We start from the raw sequence: 22,483 nt of genomic DNA, 5'->3' as shown, positions 1-22,483 counted from the left end.
CTTCGGGTTTTCTTTTTTTTTTCCTTTCCTTTCGTTTCCTTTCCTTTCGTTTCCTTTCCTTTCCTTTCCTTTCCTTCCCTTTTCTTTCTCTCCTTCCTTCCTTCCTTCCTTCCTTCCTTCCTTTCCTCCTTCCCTCCTTCCCTCCCTTCTTCCTTTTTAAAAATGGTAGCTTTGCCTTCATCTGCGTCTGAACCTCCTCTGGCAGTTGACATCGCCAGGTTATCCCCTGTCCTAGCAAACTCTCCCGCCTTCTTCCTCCCTTCCCCAAAAAAGTTTGACTCCGGCTGGAAAAAGCATTAATGAATGTATCTGTGGGAAGAAACGGAAAGTGAATGAGTCAAGAGGGCCACCTTCGGCCAAAGGCCCAAGGGGAAGGAAAGAGGCCAGAGGCGTTTGGCTTTGGATTTGGGGGGGAAGGTGATGGGGGAGTTGCAGACTTCAGGAATCAGGGAGCGGATACTGGGCGTGGACCCCGTCATTGTTCCTGGCCAGCTCTTATCTCCCAGGAGCAAGTATCCTGTGTGCGCAGTGCATGAATGTATCTGGGCATCTCGCGTATATTTATATAGCGAGTGATGCGAAAAGCAGGGCGAGGAGAGGAAGAGGGGGGTGTGGGGGAGGGAAGACAAGAGAGAGCAGAGAGAGGAGAGGGCGAGACGAGAGAGAGAGAGAGAGAGAGAGAGAGAGAGAGAGAGAGAGAGATAGGACTTCCTCCCCGATCGCAAAGTGAAGTCACTTCCCAAAATTAGCTGAAAAAAAGTTTCATCCGGTTAACTGTCTCTTTTTCGATCCGCTACAACAACAAACGTGCACAGGGGAGCGAGGGCAGGGTGCTCACAGGGGGCACTCAGAGAGGGCCCAGGGCGCCAAAGAGGCCGCGCCGGGCTAATCTGAAGGGGCTACGGGGTCAGGCTGTAACCGGGTCAATGTGTGGAATATTGGGGGGCTCGGCTGCAGAATTGGCCAAATGGACGGGACTATTAAGGTAAGCAGCGGGACAGTGGGCGCGGGGCGAGGGCCGACCGGGGAGGCGGGAGGGCTGGGCGCCGGGGTCCCGGAAGACGTGGCCGCTCTCCCTTCCTTCCGCGCCCCGGCTTCGCGCCGTCTCCTCCGGGTGGCGAGTCCCCCATTCCGAGGAGGCCGACCAGCCTTCCCGCCCAGGGCGATCTACCCCTCACTCCTTGCGCCACAGTGGAGTCCCGCGGGCTCCCACTGCGCCGCCTGAGGGGCTGAGAGACCCGGCAGCTGAAACCTGGGGACCCCGGGCGCGGACCAGAGTCTAGGGCGGGAGATCGCCGCGTCGGTTCCCACCCGGCACCCAGACGACCTGGCCCCGGCGCCAGGCACTCGTCTGGCGGCCAGCTTCCTCACGCCAGAGGCCGAGATCAGCGCAGCAGGAGGAGCGTTCGCCGCCGGCTGGGGTCTCCGGATCCCCCGGGCGAGTTGGAGGATTAGTTGCGGGAGGGGAGGGGTGCAAGGGAGGGTGTCTGAGGGTCCGTCTGAGCCGGCGGGTCCAGATGGAAGCCCCTGTTTACATGTCAGCCCGATCGGTTTCTCTTCCCCCCTCTCATTGCTGCTGCCCGGCGATTTGCGGACGCCGGCTGCCCGGAGCTAACGGGCCCGCCTCGCTGTTCCTCGGGCTAGGAATCTCCTGGTTCTCCGGGCTCCTCTGTGCCTCAGATCCTGCACACTGTGCTTGCGCCAGCTTCAGAGCCAGGGATCCAGGAGCTGTCCTCTCAGTAAGAATTAAACTCCTTCACAGCCGTCCGCCTGCGGTGGCTGGTTCAGAGGCCACGGCCTGGGGCTTGCCGATTCCACCCCCAACCCCCATCCGCGCCGGCCCAGCTTGGGTCTAGGTTGCAAAGTGCAGCCCAGGAGACCCGTGAGTCTGGGTTCCCTGTCACGCTTCAGAAAGGCAGAGTGCTCCCTCTGAAAGAGGGAAGTAGGGCCAGGAGCAGAGAAGAGGGACACCCCCTAACGTGACTAGCCTAAGAGGAGTTAGGAGAATGAATGAGACCAGACGTTAGCTTCAGGGCTACACATCAAGCAGGAATTGCTCTGGAAAAACTATCAGGCTGGTGAGGTGGGGACTGGCAGGGCCGCCATTCTCCAGAACCCAGAGGAATCCACTTCCTACTCATGGCTTGACTGAGAGGAGGTTAAGGTGTTGGCTTTAGAGAATTCAACAGATTTTATCTTCTGGGTGGGGTCAGAGTGTTTTTATTTTCTAAGACTCACTCTCTCTCTCTCTCTCTCTCTCTCTCTCTCTCTCTCCCTCTCTCTCTCTCTCTCTCTCTCTCTCTCTCTCTCTCTCTCTCCCTCGCTCTCTGAAACATGCTGACTTAGGTAAAAGGGACCAACTGAAGAAACTTGAAGACAGAGATGAGATAACTGATCGTAATGGGGTTTTTAACTCAATCAAATAGCCACAGGTTTATCAAACTTGACTTGAGTGGGTTCCCAAGAGGTGTCCTCTAGAGACCTGACAGTGGAGGTCACTGAGCCCTGTTTCTCGGCTTCCTGTTGGTGCGTTCTTGCAAGTGCCTACCTCCCCAGGTTCAGTAACCAGATGACCCTTCTAAAATCTTCACACACCCCCCATTCAGAGCACTTTCTACTCACACACCCCCCAACTCTCTCCTCTGATCCAGAAGGGTGGTAGTGTAGCTCCAGAGGCTCACTGTGGGCACTCTGAGAAGGAGGGAAGCAGTATCTGTACGGCCTTCAGACCTCTGAGCACAGGCCCTGAGCTCTGGAGGAAGCTGTGGTCTGCGTACCCAGGATGTGTTAACCCCACACTGTGAGCACTGGGATGGGCATGACAGGCATTGAGAGCAACCTCAGACAAGGAGGTTGCTGCTTCATACCAAGATGGGAGTGAGGGCTCTTTTAGGATGACTAATGGGAGCCCACGAACCCCCCCCCCAAAGCCTCCTGAGGAATACCTTGTTTCTCACCTGGGAGACTTAATACCAAGGCCATCTCCAGAATCACTTTTCAAGCTCTCTTCTGAACACCAAGGTTCTGGAAGATTGTGACTTTAGTGTATCCTTTAGCCTTTTAGTTATGTAGAAGCCACAGGTTCCTGTTTATATGCGACCTTCTGATTTGGAGGATCCTAGACTCCACTTACATGATGGTTCAATTCCATGCTTGGTGTAGATACTGGAAGACTGAATTGGAAGAAAGGTCAATCAACTTCTGATCTTACTGTATGAATTTACGGCTGTAAAACGTCTTTGGCCTTCATAATCTTCATAAAGATCCCACAGGACTACTTTACACGGGTGTTTCCAGTTGCTTGCATACTAAATCCCTATCCCGCCCCACACGGACGAAGGTCAGAGGATGCTATAAACCAAATGTAACCTGTAGACACGGACTTAAGAGTATTTAGCTTGCCTGTTTGAACAGCCTGGGACAATTAGCATCCAGTAACTCTCTGATGCCATCGTATGCACCTGAGTGCATCTTCCTCAATCACAAAATTTGGCAACACCTGCTGGTCTCGGTGCCCAGGATGTACGTGGTTCCGGATGCCAGGGAAGCCTGGGTTTCTGCACAGTTAGCCCCCTGTTTTGTTTAGCATTCGTGGAAGCTTTTGGGGTCGTAAATTTCCAACCGTGCTGCCCTTCCAAATTGTGTTCTCTACTTTCCCCAGCATGTCTGTTGGGTGAGCTCGGCTTGCTTGTTCTTTAGCTGTAGACAAGCTAACCTGCGATATTAAACGACACCCTACACCACCCACCCCTGCTCCCCACATTGATATTATCAGTGTTGAAAAGCACGTGACACTGCTTGCTGCTAGAAGAAATGACCTGGTTTCAAACTGCATCTTAGTTCTAGGCAGGTTTCCTTTGATCAGATTGATGCCATCTGCAGAACGACGAATGTAGAATGCGCCGTGAAAGACCGGAGAATCAACCAGAGAAGAGTCAGACATATGTGTGAATCTGGGAAATACGGAAAGCGAGGAAGGTCTGGGAGAAAACCTAGCCCCCTTTGCACTACTTACTTACTTACTGTGTGGGTCATGGCAAGGCTCTTAGCTCATGGGTCTCAGTTTTCCCATCTGTAAAGTAGGTCTAAAGCACTAGCTTCTTTGGACAAGTCGAAGTGAAGGTGAGATAAGGTGTGGTGCTTGAAGTGGATGCACATTCATTGAGCTTCATTTTGCCTTAGTCCTTTTAGAGATTTGTTTCTCACAGTAATAGAACATAGGTCTGAGTTTAACGCTTTGCGTATCTCGTGACTTTGAGATGCATTTGTGGCATACATCCTGTGTTCGAAGGCTCTGCTTTGTGTGTGTAGGATAACCAGCAGTTGAAAGTCACCTAGTGATGGATGCGCACAGAGACAAATGTGATTAGCGCTCACACATGGTGGTGCTGTACCGGGTAGGAAGGGCACTACCAATAAGGTGCACAGGGACCTGAGTAGAGATAACACTTCTAAATAAGCACTACAGGGTGGTAGAGGAGAGAGGGAAGCTGCCTTCTGTGGCTCAGAGAAGAGCCATCTGTCAGATGGAGAGTGGACTGCCATTCTCAGAGCAGAGGAATTGGGAAGGAGCTCTGAGAAAAAGCAGTCAAGAGAGAAGAAAAGGGGCAGCCTTGGTTTCTGTCCCCCGTGGCCCCCAGGAGGGCATGTCACCTAAATTCACAAGGACACTGTGCAAACTAGATGGTCATTTTGTCTGTCCCCATGACCATATGATTGCTCTCTGAAGCGACTTCCAACTGAACTGTCACCACTTAAAAGTGTTCTTCTCATGCTATTCAAATTCATAGGTGTGCAGTTTTAAAGCTGTACAGACTATTTACCCTGCTGCTGCTTTATCTATGGGTAAGCCAAGGTCCAGCGTGCTGGATACCAAGTTCATGATCACAGAAGAAAAAAAAAGTGAGAATTCAGGGGTCCTAGGAGATAGAGGAACATAGAGTAGTAAGTAGTATTCTTACTACTCTAACATGAGGATGTTCTATATCACATCATGTAAAATTATGGAATACTGCAGAAAGAGAGCTTTAAAAGAGAAGTCGTGAAATATCTGGCACCTTAAACTACTGACGCTTCTGCAATTTAGTGACAAATATATTCCCACTATCTTGATTTATATCTGTGCGCGCACACACACACACACACACACACAGAGAGAGAGAGAGAGAGAGAGAGAGAGAGAGAGAGAGAGAGAGAGAGAGAGAATATCAAAATTTTCAGATAGGTTTGGAAAACTCAACTCTTTTCCAAAATAAATCTGCTTTGACTCTATGCATCATGAACGAAGTTTCCATTATCCCCAAAAATATCTATCTAAAATACACCATTACTTAAATAGTCAGTAGGCCCCATTACTGATGGTGGGCAGGTGTAAAAAAATGAGGTTTTGCCTCTTTAAATAAAACGCTCTCAGCTGTATTAGGCCAGACCTGCTAGATCTATTTTCTGAACAGTGAAGCAAGAAAGTCTTTGGTAATAACCCGCGTTAAATAAGATTTTAAATTTCAATGTCCTCCTTAGTTTGAGGTTGAGCAGTAAGTTGGCATTGGTTTTAAAAAAAATTGTTTGGCTGAAATCAAACCCTCCCCACCCCCACCCCTAGAAACGTAGCATTCGTCTAATTCTCAGCATAAAAGAATAAATAAAGAAAGACAACAATCTTGGCAAAAATGTGTCTGCCATTAATAAACTTCCCTTTATTCTACCTTAAACCTCACAAAATATCCCCAAACTAAAGTCTCAGTCAACCTAAAGCTTGATATATAGTCTTTCAGATTAAACCATCTCTATTGGCTTAGAATGGGAAATGCTCTGTTCTATTTCATCTAGACTATTGGCTGTATAATGTTGGCATGGAATACTTTTGATGTGAATAACATGAATTTTTGAAGACTCAGTTTAAAAGCCTGTCTATCTTTTAGGGTGTGTGTGTGTGTGTGTGTGTGTGTGTGTGTGTGTGTGTGTGTGTGTGTGTGTGTGTGTGTGTGTGTGTGTGTGTGTGTGTGTGTGTGTGTGTTAACAGGATGACCTGGAGCGTTGGGACTCACCTTCCATCTTGTTTGTGATAGTGCCTCTTTGCTGTCAGTTGCTATGTGCAGGGCTCTAGCTGGCTCAGGATCTTCCGATGAATCTCCTATCTAGACCTCCTATCTCACAGCAGAAGCCCTGGGAGTAGAGACCTCTGTTACTTCTGTCTGGCTTCATGTAACTCTGGCCATTCAAACTCAGGCCCTCAGTCTTGTGTGGCAAGCTCTTTACCCACTGAGCCATCTCCCCAGCATCCTTTCGCTTGTTTGGGAAAAAAGTCTGTGTCTCGGTGGCTTGCCTCAAACTCACTATGTACTCAAGGATGATCACAAACTTCTGAGCCTCCAGGGAGCTGGGACTACAGGAATCTGTCCCGTGCTGGTCTATACTACAATTTTTTGGTCATCTCAAGGTTCTGCAGGTGTTTTTCTCTGCAGAAGGCGACACCCTGTTTCATTTTCTGCTGCTTTCATATCTGCCATGTCACTTAGTAATACACTTCAGATTGTTTCTCCAGAGGTAACAGAAGGAATCACTATCCCTTCTCCATGCTGCTATTCCTCAGCCTAGCATCCTTAAAATGAGGCAGTCACTAGAATAACAGTCTTCTGTACGAAGTGGAGACTGTACATTGACCAACCACATTAATACAAGTGTCTGACTGCTATTCAGAACCAGACCTGGTAACCTGACTTGGATTCTCAACTAGATGATGAGCTGGGTGTTCCAATGGGGTTTATCAAGTGTCATGACAGCCCTGTGCCAGGAAAGAACCATCTGAATGGCACCAAGAAAGATCTAGTGAAAAGTTGCATGGGTAGTTTCTTAGTCCGTGTTCCCTCACATTCATCCTTGCTGCAGACCTATGAGAGTTTATATTACCATAGCTCCACTTCACCTAGAAGATATGGAAGTCCATATTGCTGAGGCTGCTTGCCCAGGATTATAGCTAATAGGTGGCAGAGTTGGTTTTTTCAAGCCTAGTCTTTCTGATTGCAGGATGCCTGCTTCTTCTGCATACACCTTCTGTACTACTTCCTGTCATAATGAATCTGGAAGTTGGCCTTGTGGTATGGATGGACTTACGTATGGTAATATGGTTGAGGGCTTTGGAAAGGAAATGCACTGGGGAGGAGGTGGGAAGATTAGATAGAACTAGATTATAGAATTCCTTAAATATTGTGATAGAAAATTGGGTCTTATAAAATATATAATCAGAAATAATCAATGTTTAAATGTATGGTAGCCTACATAGCCATACAAACCCATTAGTGACTGTGTTCTTCCCACTGTCGTCTTGCCACTTAGTCAATAGAGATGACAGTGGCTTATTAGAAACTCTCCCGGAAGCTTCCAGTGTGCCTTGCGGACTAGACAGTAGAGATGAGTTTGGGAAAACAGAAAGGTCCACAGGACATTGCTAACTAAATAGGCACCAAGCAAGGGAGGGAAAATTCCATGTCTTCTGCTGTTATAAAAATGTGGAGTGAGGCACATGCCTGCATTCCCAGAACTTAGAGTACAGAGACAGGAATATCCCAAGCCCAGGGACAGTCTGAGACACTTAGCGATTTCAAAGTCAGGCTGTGCCACATGCCAAAAACGGATTTCAAAGAGCCAAGGGCTGTGAATTTGGTTCAGTGGTCAAGCATGTGCCTCGCCTGCACAAGACTGGATCCGATCCCCCAAACTATGAAAAATGTTTTGAAACACTGATTGTTCCATTTGCGCCTTCAAATATGACTCTTTGCCCAGTGTTCTGGGGAATCTCACCATGAGGTATGTTTGTAATTGGGAGGTCTATCCTAGGTGACAATGTCAGCTCGTTTTAAGAATGAGTCAGCAGATGGTAACAGAGACCAGGCAGAAGGGAAGGTTGTTTCCCTGAGACTCAAACCAAACTTCTATGGAAATTCAGAGAAGTGTGACATTCTCTCATGTGTAAGTCAGGCCAGTTGTCTGGATTAGTAACACTCACATTTCATCTGGTCAAACAGAGACACGGATGCTTTTGTGCCTCATCCCAGTAAGACCAGAGACAGAAGGGGTAGGTCACCTTCAGTAGTTCAGACCAACTTTACAGCAACTTCAAGGTCACTCACACCTGAAGCCTTTAAGGCATTTCCTATCTTTAGGGAACAACACACTGCCGTTTACTTTATGATCAAAATCTCAGGGTTCAAACATTTTCAAACTCTCAAGGAAGACACAGACTTGAGTCCTGTGGAATGATTTCCCAAGAGCAGGCCCATTTACTGAGCCAGAGCTTAACATCCGAGGTCATGAAAGACTCATGTCACATTTCAGTGCACACATACATGCAAGAAGCCTGAATTACAGGTGCCAAGGGAGCTTTAACCTTGCTTTTCTAGACATGTGTGGCTTTCACTTACCGACCGGAATCTAACAGTCCAGAAGCAGAATTTGTTCATTCTGAACAGGCAAGCGCTCACTGCTTGTGTGTAGAAAGGCATCTAGTCTGAAAGCAAATAATCATATACTACCATCCATGCAGCCAAAGGATGAAAACATAGCTTGATGTCATAGATTATTCAGCTTTTAAACCGTCTTTAGGTTGACTCTGTTGGGAATCTCCTCTAAGCATATTGAAATTTATGTGTCTATGGAGTCATTTTGTATTTAGACATTTATCCTTTAATTCATACTCAATCGTGTATCCACTTACCCAAATTGAATAGGCACAGTGTTCCAGAGGTTGTCCACATCTATCTGTGAATGAGAACAAGATGTCTCCACTCTTTCTTCCTTTCTCTCTTTCTTTCTTTCTTTCTTTCTTTCTTTCTTTCTTTCTTTCTTTCTTTCTTTCTTTCTTTCTTTCTTCCTTCCTTCCTTCCTTCCTTCCTTTCAGATTTCTAGAGAGTAGAAGTTTCTCTACTTCCTTATTTTGAGCTCTGATGAACCATGATTCCAAAGAAGGCAATATTCATTTGGGGGCACTATTTATTCATAGCCTAATGTTATGGGTACATTAGGCGTAGTTCCCCAAGGTGACAACAGTGTAGAGCTCCATATCTCCTCCATCTTCGGTGATAATAGTCCTTTATATAGACAGTTTCGAAAGTCCAGAGCTTGAAGCAAGGAAATTCCTCCTCCTTCTCTCTTCCTCCAGGTCTTCCATGTGTATATCAACATGGAGACAGACAGAACAAGTGAAGTAAAAGATGGGACTGCCTTGCAGCTCAGTGACAGAGCAGCATGGCCAAGGTGTTGTTAGACTGCCCGCACCACAAAAAGGAACAAGCGCACTGAAAAGATAATTGAGAAAGCTTGGGGACTGTTCTCAGACTATCAGTGTAATGACACTCACAGGTCATAAGAAAAAGATCACTCATTGAGAAATGGACAAAGATTCTGGAAGAAGAATCTCAAGCCTATGCAGACATAAAGATATTCAGATGAAAAGAGTAGAATTCTTACCGTCATGACCTATGAGGACAGCAAAGATTAATGTGCTGTGTTAGAAAGGGTGACTGCCTTGTCCTTATCTGTATTCAGATACTAAGGGCATGGGCAAGATGCTTATTGTAGCATCGTTATAATGGCAAAGATGAAAAATGGTTTTATTTAATCATCAGTAAGATGCTAGATAAATAGTTAAAGAAAAAATATATATAAGAGGATGCCACGCTAATGTTTAATGCAATAAAATAATTCCTATAGACACTAATTTAGAAATTTCTCAATGGGATATTACCACATAAAAAAATTCCAAACTGCATAGTCCATTTATGGAAGATATTTAAGCAAGTTTATGTATGATTATTTATGTGTAAATAATTTCTAAATGTATATGCATTAAGTGGTTAAAACTAGGTGCCTCTGAATAGGAAAAGTAGACATCTACCTTTCATATCATAAATTCAGGGAACATCTTATCATTAGCACGCATTATTTTCAAAATTTAAAAGAAGCAAAAATTAAAACCGCCTGTTAGAGATTTACTGAAACCGTTGCAATCAAATTGCGTGGATCCCAGAGACTTGAAATTCCATTTTGAGAGATTGTCTGGCCCAGGAGTCACATGCCATATTTCTAACTCAGGCTGTATCTCAGCCATCGGATCCTCAGCAAGTCACCAGACTTCTGCTGCTTACACGACGTTTCTCTCTTTAATCGTCCCATGTGTAAACTGAATTACAATGACTATATTCTCTTCTAATCCTAAACTCATTCTGGCGAGGTTGTGTACTCCTGTGTCTGATTTTGGAGTGTGGGTGACTGAACTCTTTGACATTCTTTCTATCTAGTGTGGCTGCTCTACGATCTTGTGCTACTGGGTAACTCTTAAGACCAGCCATCAGCTGAGCTCTTAGGAGGTGATTTGTGAGTTTTGGGAAGCTCAATTCTCTCCACTGGCAACTCATGGTGTAGTGGTGTTGATCCCTGTGTGTTGACACCATCTAAGAATAGGGTCTAACTGTGTACCGGGGTCTTAGACTCTTTTCTAAAAGTCAAGTTGCATTTAAAAACCAAAACACATTTGGCTCCAAGAGCCTTTACCCTGGACTTTTAAAAAATCCTATTTAATTGAAGGGAAATTGAATTTGTCTGGTTTTTATTCATTTACACTTAACTCTTAAGAAAACAATATTTTGAGGACTTATTTGATGTCTAAAAAGAATGTTGAGCCTCTTAATGAGTTTTCTGGAAGGCTTTTTATTTCTTTCTGCTTCTTAAAACAGGAAGTGGGGCAGTGCTATGGGTAAACATGGTCTGCCCCAGAAGGCCCCAATTTGGTGTGAAATAGTATCATGGGCCATGTGTGTGGACCCAGTGGTCCAACTAAGGCTTCTTTTCATCTAGTTCTTACCTAAGACTGGGTACATTATTCACCATCCATCTAAGGGGTATACAAACTTGGATGATCAGAGTTATAAGAAAAAACTTAAAAACCTAGTTATAATCTGATTTTAGGCACTGATGTCTGGCCCTTACGATACATTTACCTTGGTCTTTATATCAATCCTATGATATATGTCTTGGTTCCATTTTGAAGCAATTGAGTAATTTATTCAAGAAAGGGGGAGAAGCAATTATCCAGGCCCAATCCTATGGCCTTCAATATTTATGGAACCTGGTCACTAAGAAAAATTTCCAAATTGACCCACATGTCTCCATGTAGGTTGAGACTCAAAGTCTAATTCTTCCTCTCTTTTTTAGCCTCCTGGTATTGGAACCTGGGCTTTGCACATACTCTAGGCACATGCTTTCCCACTGAGCAATATTAAAAAGAAGGTTGTTTTTTTTTTTTTTTTATTTACTATATGTTTTTAGCCAGAGTCTTGCGAAGGTGTTCCGGTTAGACCCAAACTCGATCTCTTGCCTGGGCAGGCATAGAATTTGCAGTCCTCCTGCCTACACCACAAGACTCAGTTCTAACCCAGCTTGTGAGAAATACATAGATTTTGCTGTCTCTAGTTGCCATGACTCCTGAGTGCAGCATGGGCTGGACACATTCATTAAATTGTTCATACTCCATTACCAATTATGCACGAAGTCTGTGTATCCAGGAAAAAGTCAGCCCCCAGCTTTGCAGGCAAGTGTACTGACAGGTGGGCAAGAGGTAGACTGTGAAATCGACAGGCAATGTTTTACCATAATGAACTACAGAGGTGATTCACAATATGTTCTGTAACCCAAAAGAGACTAAGAGGAGACTTTGACTTGACAATCTGTCCTCTTCGACCTCTCTCATTTTTGCCTTTGTCCACTCTTCCTTTAACTCCTGCTCCTCTTTTCCTTTTTCGCTCATATACTCACAAAACTACACATAGACTTGAAATAAGAGAAAGGATTTGGGTAGTTCTGAGAAATGCTAAGAAAGGAGTGCTCTACCACAGGTGAAGGAAACGATTGAGCAAGGCTGACTCCAGGCCCCCGTTTCTCTTGAACAGCATTTCTTGTAATTTCAAGGCAGATTGACTTATAACTGCATCCCAAGCCACTGCACATCAGTTCCTTTTATCAGCCCAAGTGAGACTTCCTGTGGACTGGCCCAGCTTCCTGATATATTTCCCTTTTCCTTTGGTAGAACAAAGAAAACCATAGCTCTAAGGATCTTTGGGAGCAAACATAATTTAGCACTGTCGGATCCACTATTTTAAAGTTTTCATTCTCCATGCATAAGGCTAAATGCTCACCCTGGCATTGCCCCCACGCCCCGGAATATTCTGTTAGCATTTGAGGAGACCCATGTTAGATTCTGAGGGCTCAGTGTCCCACTGGAGGAGATCCTCCTTGTAGTTTGGTTTCATTTTTAAAAAAATGGAAAATTAAGGCAACTGTTTGTGTGATTGTTTAGTATGCCTCTCAAAGCAATCAGCACACAGAGTCAACTTAATATGCCCTTCTTCCAAATTCTTACAAAGTAAGAAGGCATCGGACAGAAGAGACAGATTAGGTTTCAAGATCCAGTGCCTTAGGAGAGAAGTGGGCAAGGATACCACCAGCACTGATTAAGAATCCACGTGCCCAAAAGGACACATCCCTTAATAAATATGTTTCCCAGAGCGAAGGCACAAGGCTTAATCAACTCACAAGGACTTTGAGCCTTCACCCTATCTCTTTCTTTGTCATTGTCCACCTAAGGAACCGAAGAGACATGTTCTGTAGGTGCCACTCGAGCAGCTAAGCAATTCTATTACTTTTTGTTTGTAATCATCACTGATATGGAATAGGAAAATAATAACACTGGAATCTACTCTTTGGTGGGGTCATCACTAAAAGAGCAATTCATGGTGGTTAAGTGATAGCGACTTCTTTTAGTCCAGTTCTCTAATGTCAACGTCTCTGGATGAAGTGGTCAAAAGAGGTAGTCTTCAAAGAACAAAACGCTACCTGGAATGAGGAGTGTGGGTGAGGGTGTGCATCTGGCTTTCTCGGGTAACCAGCATTGGTGAGGCCAAGTGGAAGTGATAGAGTAATCAATAGGTAGTCTTAGTTTTCTGACACTGTAGTCTGCCACCAAGTCTGCACCCAGGCTTGTTACTCTCAGGTGTTCTGGAAAAAGACCCCAGCATTTCCTCACAAAATTTCCTTCATCCCTGACACACTATAAAGAAGTAACTGCTCAGACACAACCATTTCTCCCCCTGTACTAGAGTCCACAGATTCCATAATAAAGTGTCACTCAAGTAGGATCTTTAGTACAACACAGGACAACTCTACAGGGCCCAAGGCCTCTGAGACACCTGCACTTCCTTCACTTTCCAGAAGATAATGAGCAGTTGGCCCTTCTGCTTCAGGAAACTAGCATGCAGACCATTTTCCCAGAGTGCTCTGGGGATGGCTCCTGTGGTTTGGGTTCGCTGCTCTGGGTTGCTAAGCTGTTCCTTCTGGAGACTCACAGATCTGTATAGATTTTTGTACCCGTTCTTTGTGGTAGTAAGGGACTCACCAGGGCATCCCTCTTTGTCTCCCTGCTCTTGCCCCCCAAATGTCTTATAGATCTGCCATCATGGACAGTAAGGCCCTGCTTGAGTTCACTACAATTAATCTTTTTCTTCCCATCAGTGTGGACTGGGTTTGACCCAGAGTCTTCTCTTCCCAGAGCACCCTCTAAAAAATTTTAAAATCCTATGTGTATTTCATGGGAAATTTCACACGCCTGTTTCTGATTCATTTTCAATTAAAGGCTCAAAATACTGGTTTTGTAAGAGTCCTTTGATGATTCTGATTTTTGTTGGTTCATTCTTTCTTTCCTCCTAAATGTCCATAGAAGTTTATTAAATGTTGCTCCCACATTTGCATGCTTAATTGTTAACAAAATAATTGAAAACAGTGGAGTTTTTTTTTCTTCTTCTGTGCACAATACAAGAGCATTTATGGACTGTGGAGAGAGAAAACATCTCAAAGATGAACTGGAAAAATAGGGGAAGAGGTGGATTCCCAACAATAAGATCTGGTGGGGGCTCAGGGCTCATGTTTTCTGGAAGGCAGAAGGGGACATTGTAAGACACATGAGTGTCTCCTGCTCCATTCAGCTAGAGCCCACAGATACTCATTTGGGTAGACAGCCTCGACTGAGAGGGAACAGGTAGACTGGATGTTTTAAGATATTAACAGTGTTTTTAATTCCTTTTGGTCAGAGGAAGTTAGAGGTCTATTATCACCATAAGCCTTAGTCTCTGCCTTCTTGTTGGCCGTTAGAAGCTTTGATGGCAATCCTGTCTAGATATACCTCCATACCAGCTCATTAGCTCTCAGAAGTTCCCATAGTCCATGCGCTTTCCCTCTAAAGAACTAAAGTGAACCCCAGGTTGGGTCATCCAAGTTCTGTGCCTGGTCTTGCTTAGGCCAGCTGGGTGGCATTGGACATCCTCTTCAGTCTTTCTTAACTTCATCTTTTCTATTCACACAAAAGAATTGAGACTAGCAGTATACACTTCTTACCCCGTCGATTTGGTAACAGTCTAGAGTATTGAGATGCTTGGGCTTCTTGAACAAAAGCATTAATTAATAACTACAGTTGGAATAACTGCTGGATCACGGATTTGGGGGATAATCCAGGCAGCATTTCAGATTCAGAACCCCAGTTGAACTCTTCAAAGAGAGAACCTGCCCATCTCTCTTTCCTGTGAGGAACTCACGACTAATATTCTGTCAGTTAAAGTGTGAAAATGTAATTTCATGTGCACACAGTGCAATGTGGAGTGCTTCTTGCCTAAGAAAGGTGACGAAAATTCTTTGTGAAGTTGGTAGAGTTTTACCAGACACCATGGTGGTGGCAAAATGACTCTGTGAAAGTTTGAAGTTGGAGGCTGGGAGACAAAGTGCTTGCCATCCAAGTGGGAGGGCCTGAACTCAGTGCCTCAGATTCCAGCTGAATGCAGGGGCACCTCAGTAACTTCCACACTCCTATAGTGAAGGGGAAGACTGAGATACGAATGTCCCTGGAAGCTTGTGGGCCAGTTAGCCTGTCATACACAGGAGCAAACAAGAGGACACCTTGTCTAAAACAGGGTCCTGAACTCATCTACACACACAGAAACACACACACACACACACACACACACACACACACACAGAGAGAGAGAGAGAGAGAGAGATTTGTAAGTTTCAAACATATCTAATTCGTTCCCATTCATTTTGAGTTGTGTAATCATAAAATGGATACTAACTGTTCTTTTCTAACTGCAAACTAAGAGTGATAATAATAATAATAATAATAATAATAATAATAATAATTTGCCTTATTAAGTACCAGACACTAAAGAAGCATATTTCCATACAGAAAAGTGCTTTGTAATTGGGTATTGGGTATTGTAGTATACTGGGGAAACTGAAGCAGGAGAACTTGGTTCCAGACCAGATGAGCTACATAGCAAGGTCTATATATTAGATAGATAGATAGATAGATAGATAGATAGATAGATAGATAGATAGTAATGGGCCATGTAAATTATTACTATTTTAATTTCTTCTCCTCCTGGCCAGTGTTTAAATGTAACGGATAACAAAGTGCTTTTTCCCCCTGGCACTAAGATTTCCAAAAATGGTTGAAGTTGGTTCCATTGGCCAATTAGCCACTTATTTGTATCTTTTTGCCGGCCCAGACTTCATTTGTAGCAATGCACCCCACAGATCAAATGTCCCATACTCCTCTCTTCCTTCCCTTGTATCCGGCTATTGTTTTGCTTGTGAAACTCCCAACCCAATCAATGGGATTTTACGTAAAAAGCATAAAGAGATGGCAGGATGTGACTGTGGACTCAGGAATTCCAGGCTTGCGCTGTTGATAAAGAGCCTTATGTCAAACAAACAAAAGAGTGAAGACCATCAGAGAATGTTCCATCCAACCTGCACCACTTAGACCCATTGTTTTCAGGTTTATGTCTGCCTTTATAGAGCCAGTGTATCCTTGCTATAAACCCTGTGACCTTTCCACAGCATTCCCTTCTGAATAGCTTTGAAATTACCATTTAGCTGGCCAGATTTCTGGGTGCTTCACCTCAATCACCAGGGGCATCACTTCTGCTGTCTCTTCATGGCCTCCCCAACCCTATTTTTTTTTTTATCTTTTTTCATGTCTTGGGCAATATGTTGGTCAATTTACAGGGAATGTAATATGACAGCCCATCTGTTCCGGATTTTGCCTTTCTCTTCTGGAGAGATGAATGTCTGCAGCAAAGTTGACTCCCTTGGTCCCATGCAGGGCTATCATAGTCCATCTTCAACTCTGATTCTATCACTAAGCATAGGGAGTGAAGGAAGCACCCAGCACAAGGAACAGTCCACCTTGAAGATGGCTGTCTGGTAGGGTTAATGTCAAGAAAATAGTGGCCCTCATCGAATGAGCCCAGAGAGAGCTTTCTTTACTCTCACTGCCTTCTTGGTACTTTAAGAAGGTTGTATCTCTGCCCTGGGGTTGCACTAAGCCACTAAATATGCCGATGCGATAGAAGTGACGTGAGGAGGGAGGACGTTTGCCCCATCCTACCTGGACTGGATCAATGGAATGAAGACACAGAAAATGGAGCGAGCTGTTTCCGGTTGAAGTGCTGTGTGTATTTAGGATGGAGATGTAAAACCTCCTTGAGTCCCTTTTCTAGGTAGATTGGACTACATGCTTTGGTTTTATTCCTGACCAACTGAAATGAGATTTCAAAATTCATGGAGCTAGATCTTGAGTTGTCCAGACACCATGTCCTGTAATTGTTAGAGACTACTACTCTAGAAAGATCAGGCCTGCTGTATCTTTCTCTAAGAAAACAAAATGAAGCTGTTCTCCAAATCTAGGTGAGCATTCTGCATTTCTCCCAAAGCCTGAGAGCAAATGTAAAGATATTAGTGAACAACACCCCCCCCACCCACACACACACTTCAACTTGTAAAAGCTACTTTACAAAATGGAAGCAGAGGGCAGCCTTTCAGAATTCATCCATTTGTTGACATCAACTGTTTTTGGAAGGCTTGCTTATGGACACTTTCTGGGCAAACACAATAACTTAAATCTTTACCATGGCCCCTGTTGTGTGCAGACATTTAGAAATACTCAAATAACTAATACATATTGCTTTCTGGGTTTTTTCCAGGTAGCTCTATATTCCTGGGTTCTATTTAGGCAAAGAGAGTGTTATTTGTTAGTGCTGTGTGGTAGTGGTCCAATACTTGACAAAACGGACTTGTAAGGGCAAAGAATTCAGAGCGTTCTTGAGACTGGAAATGTGTGGTGATGCCTCCTTACTTCACAGTGGACTAGAAAACCAAGAACATAGCCAGAAATAGGATGTTAGCTTTTGAAGACCTGTCCCTAGTGAGCTACATCCTTGTCCTATGGTCTACCTCCTAAAGTTTTCATATCTTCTGTAGATATCACCATCAGATGGGGACATATGCATTCAAAACACACATTCATGGTGGGGGAGTGTGTGTATTTGGTAGTTAACTGGAAACAGGGGGCAATACTATTTTTGGGGCTACAGAAAGGTCAAACACATCTCTTTTAAGTTATTCTTGGTTAAGAATTTTTCCTAGAGATATGGCTGGTGCGTTCATCCTTTATGGGAGTGAGGTGGATTGAGATGAAGTTTCACTGTGTAGCCCTGGATGGCCTGGAACTTGCCATATAGACCAGGCTGACCTCAAACTCAGAGATCTACCTACCTCCTGAGCTCTCGGATCAAAGGCATGAGCTATACATTTTCAAAAAAAGAAGAGACTTAAGGAACTTTATGAATTCTTCTAAGCCTTCTTGTCTCTATGTCAGAGGTCAAGGCTATGGAAGATTAAGACAATTATCTTTATCATAGTTGTCCAAGTGAACCTTGTGCTAAAAAAGATAATGTCCTGTCTTCACTGTCCAATATGATGGCCACAGCCAAGCTGCTGAGATGTGAGATGTTCCCAATGCAAAGGAGGAATATTTTTTGAGACAGAAGTAGCTGTGAAGATGCTATCCTTGAAGACCTTGCTCTTTTACCACCATCTCCTATTACAGTCATGAACCACCATGCCCAACTACCTCCATTACTCTATGGAGAATTCCAAAGTAAGGTAAAATGTTCAGTGTTTCCAGGTTGCCATGCTGGCCTGGGGTTGGAGCGTTAGATTAGCACATCAAGGTCCAGGTTCAACAACCAAATCTGTGCTGACCACACAGAAAGAATAGAATACTTGTTTTTCCCCTTCTATACTAATGGAGGCAATAAAATTTTTACAAAAGGATATTTACAGATCATGATTGAATGAGTACTAGATTTGTCGAAGAACAATATGGGCCTTTGATATACATACCCTCTTGTTAGGAAAATAAAGTTGACCAAAGAGTAGCCCTTCTACAACATGGTGACTTTGGTTTCCTCTTTGGAAAATACTGGCACCGACCCAGATTCTTCTGAAGATTGTTTTCGGCTCTAATGCTTTCTGCTCTCTGCCACCATGAAAATATGATTTCCTATTGCGTAGGGCTCCATACTCTTAACAGATGGTTTGTTTCTCTAGTTCCCAGATCTCTGCAACTCTTTGAAAGACGATTTCTCCTCAGCTATAAATGTGAACAAAGCAACTGAATTTGGCAAGTAACTAGCTGGAGGGTCCAGGAAAGCCAGTTTCCCTCCCGAGCATGTTTTCTTAACTTGTATTGTTTTGTGATACCTCAGTTCCGAAGACGTATATTAGAATATCAAAACATAGAGCAACTTGTCTATTGCCTTCATGCCCCGTCCTTCGGATAACAACATTTGACATGCCGTACCTACCATCGCTATGGGATCGTCATTGGAATAAGCATTAAATCCTTCTTCTGAGAACATCTGACCTTATTAGTAAATTCACTCTCACGATGAGACATACAGTGGGTTTTCTGCTGCACATCTTTGGGTACACATCATGGTGGAGGTCAAGTCTGTGTCCACCACTGAGTCTCTAACATGGACTTGTGAGGTGGGTTATCTGAAATTAAGATGGATAGCCTCTTCCAAGAAAATGAGGTCAAGTTCACCTGAAGTCTAAACTCTACCTAACAGGTTTTTTAGGGTGGTGGACTATTGTGGTTCTGATTCATACAACAACAAGCCTCCAGGAAAAAGAAAACGCACCTCTGCCCACAGGCCACAGTGAGTGCCCAGTGTCCAACGGTCTCATCCTGGTTAATTGTAGTATGATGGTTCTGTAGCTGTGAATCTTTACAACTTCTCCCGCCTTGAAATAACTTCCCTCTGTTCTTTTCGGATAGCTTGCTGCATGAGGTGAAGGGGCCGCCTAGCTTTCCGGATCCCAGTGTTTTGTCTTTTGTTTGTTGGTTGGTTGGATTTTGCAAGGCTTGCTCTGAGCTCTGAGGGCTGAGACTTTGCCAGTTTTTCTCTGTGCGGCCCGCATGTGACACATCTTCATGGGTGGACTGAACAGTCTCCATGCATCGGGGACCAAGGTAGAGGAGTCAAAAAAGATAACTGTGACTCCTGCTTTGGCAGAAGTTGGGCTGAAGCTGAGCAAGCAGGTATTCAGTCCAAAGAGTTCTGTGTGAAAAGGGAACTGTGGAGTGCCTCTGAGAGTCTGCCACGGGGACCTAACCTAGTCTCAGAGGTCAAAGGCTTCCCTAAGGAAGTAACATTCAGGCTGAACCCAGAGTGATAAGTGAGAGAATGCATGAAAGAGAACAGACTCTTGATAAGTCTCTGCTAGTGACTGGATGGCTGAAATGTCTCCTTCACTCTATGGTAAGTCACTCCGGGGGGCCTTGCTAAATTAGGTGTCAGAAGCTTAGTCATTGTAACCAGGGCCCTTCCAGGCACGATCTGTGTGGCTGCAAAGTCATCCTCCCTGCCACTTTCTTATTCGATAAAGGCCAGTAAAATGTAGTAAGGAATGGAATGGAAAGACAATTGTCTTTGGAGGCATTACCCGACTGGCATTGACTGAGAACATAGAGTTAATGCTTAGACCGTCAGTTCAGACCCTTCTGACATGCAGGAAGTACATCTAGATACTTCAAGGGTAGGACGATTCCTGAGAGCTGACGTCTTTCTGCCTTGGAAGATGCCAGCCTTGTTTCAGCTTGCTATAACCTCCCACTGGAAAAAGTCAGGCCTTTCCTGGACAGCCAGAGGCCTAGAACTTCACTCGCAGGCTTTGATATGAACCACGTTCTGATGGGGCCTGGGTCTCCCTTGCCTTAGGTTTCCTCAACTGCAGATCAGGAAGATTCTACCAATGATATTTTTACCTCAAAGTGATGTCGTAATGAAGATGGCAGAAAAAGCATTTTGCAAGATCAAAAAAAAAAAAAAAAAAGCCTTCTTAGCAAGCACGTAGCGAGCTATCTCTGTGTCTGCTAGAATCTCAGAGGAAACTCTCTGATCTAAGACTCTAAAGAGGCACAGGCACAGGACTGACGTTGGCTTTTTCTTTCTGGAATTTCTGTGCCCTTTACCTCGGTATTACTTTAAATGACATTGGCAGAAAGACTTGGCAATGCTGCTGGTGATGGCGCTGATGTTGGTATGGTGCTGATGTTGTGTGGATGGTGCTGATGTTGGTATGGTGCTGATGTTGTGTGGATGGTGCTGATGTTGGTATGGTGCTGATGTTGGTATGGTGCTGATGTTGGTATGGTGCTGATGTTGGTATGGTGCTGATGTTGGTATGGTGCTGATGTTGGTATGGTGCTGATGTTGGTATGGTGCTGATGTTGGTGGATGGTGCTGATGTTGTTTTGGGTGGTGCTGATGTTGGTATGGTGCTGATGTTGTTTTGGGTGATGCTGATGTTGGTATGCTGAGCACACAGGAGCCTTATAGCACTGTCTTCTCATCTGCCTAGATTCCTTTATGATGCCCACTTTCCCAGTGAGAGGAGCTGAGGTTTAAAAATAAAAAAAAACTCAAGAAATGGACCCAAGAGTGAGTTAGGCTCTGTCTGGCCCCAAAGCCTTGGCTCACGACATGTGTGAAACAGTTTGAACTTCTCAGAACAAGAGCTTGGAGTTGCTCCGTGATGAAACACACACCATTCATTTTTCCTGCCTTGGAATACATGAGTGTTAACATTCACGGGAGTTTACTTTTGCAATCCCCACGGCCTTCTGCCGTTTCCACATCCCGTCACCCCCTTTCCTGATAGCATTGCTCTCGTGGTGTTTAAACCGGGGAGACGGGTGTGCTATATTCATACCTGTCCACCTAGGAAGGACTGGAACCGAGTCGTGCCGTTTGCTGAAAAGCTGCTATGGAAGCTCTGTGAGTGTGCGAGGGCGCTGGCTATGTCTTATCAACGGTATTTTACGCGATCATTGGGGTCTTCTCACCTCCCCTCTGCCAGTCCCACCTCACTCTGCTGTGTGATCTAGTGAGAAAAATAGCATCTCTACCTCCTTGCTGCGGAAACAATGGGCTTGGCTGGGGCCGCTTCCTTCAGATCCCCACTAGGGAATCTGAGAGATGACCTGATTGAATTCCACCCGTAAAGGTCATGCTTTGAATCCAGGGCAGGAGGGAAAAGTGAAGAAAACATTTTTTTGCGCTGATATCCCATGTGCCCTGAGCACGCTGGGACCTCCCCTCGCTGCACTGTGGTCTGCTGATAAGGATAACGCGGATGGCAAGTGGCACACTTCCAGGACAAAGGAAATTCTCTGCTTTATTGTTTAAAAGAATCCACTGTCCACACGGGACAGCAGGGTTGGGGAATAAGCCGTGGATGAGAGAAAAGGCAAGGTTGGTTGGGGGTAGATTGGGACAGGAAAGGACCACCAGGCTGCTGGGAGTGCCATCTGGGGAGCATTTGCATGGTTGGGAGGTAGAAAGAGGTCACTGTAGTTGATGGTGTACAGAAGGCTTGAGAGTCTGCCTTTTAGAAGTTGAGGCTCCTACTTGATAGAATAGAAAACGCGGGCTTTTTAGGAGCCATGGCGAAAGCGCCAGGAGATTTAGAGGAGTTGATCTGGTTTTAACTTTAAATTCAGGACCTTTTCTTGCCCCGCCCCCCTCTAAGCCAAAATGTCAGAAAGGGCCTGGTTTCCCTTTATGGAGTGCAAAATAAACAGATCTTCAACAGCGGGAGAGGGGCCCACCTCCCCAGCCCGTCATGCCAGAGCTGGGGGTGGGGGGACCGCAGGGAGCAGCAGTTATTCTTCTGTCTGGTTAGGATTTGGCATTGACTTTCATTTTCTCCAACCTCTGTTTCTAGAAGCCCGCCTGTGCAGAAGCACAGGAGTAAGGGAGAAGCTGGTCTTGGGCTTTCTTGCCAGACTTCAAAGGTTGTGGAGTTTTCAGTCCTGAGAGTTCGGGGAGGCAATTCCAAGACTAAAAACTGTAGGGTGGGGGGGTTGAACCCACCATCTGGCCAGGATGGCAAACTCTGTCCTCCCAGCCCTGCTAGCCCAGCCCAGGAGAACGTCCAGCCCTGGGCATCTCTGGGTCAGCTGCGGTTAGCGTGGCCACAGGGCCTTGCATTCCTTCTGGTCTTAGCTGGGTTTGGGGTGGGTGTGACCATGGGT

At 45.0% G+C, this 22,483-nt stretch overlaps 1 protein-coding gene and 1 long non-coding RNA gene across 2 annotated transcripts in view; both read left to right on the top strand.

The window, feature by feature from the left end:
- The first annotated feature begins 703 nt into the window (after positions 1 to 703).
- The window catches only part of Fli1 (Fli-1 proto-oncogene, ETS transcription factor), a 118,726-nt gene continuing 96,946 nt past the window's right edge, over positions 704 to 22,483 (top strand). The window contains exon 1 of the mRNA XM_032910840.1: positions 704 to 985. Coding sequence (XP_032766731.1) covers positions 968 to 985 — 18 coding nt within the window. The 5' untranslated portion in view covers positions 704 to 967. The remainder of the gene's footprint in view (positions 986 to 22,483) is intronic.
- LOC116907715 lies at positions 19,700 to 20,858 on the top strand. Its single transcript, XR_004388838.1, has 2 exons — positions 19,700 to 20,733; positions 20,769 to 20,858. It is a non-coding gene; the product is annotated as an uncharacterized LOC116907715 (long non-coding RNA).

The sequence above is a fragment of the Rattus rattus genome, chromosome 8 (genome assembly GCF_011064425.1).
Source record: "Rattus rattus isolate New Zealand chromosome 8, Rrattus_CSIRO_v1, whole genome shotgun sequence".
NCBI classification, from domain to species: Eukaryota; Metazoa; Chordata; class Mammalia; order Rodentia; family Muridae; genus Rattus; species Rattus rattus.
The sequence above is the reverse complement of the archived record's forward strand: the minus strand, read 5'-3'. Positions and strand labels throughout refer to the sequence as shown.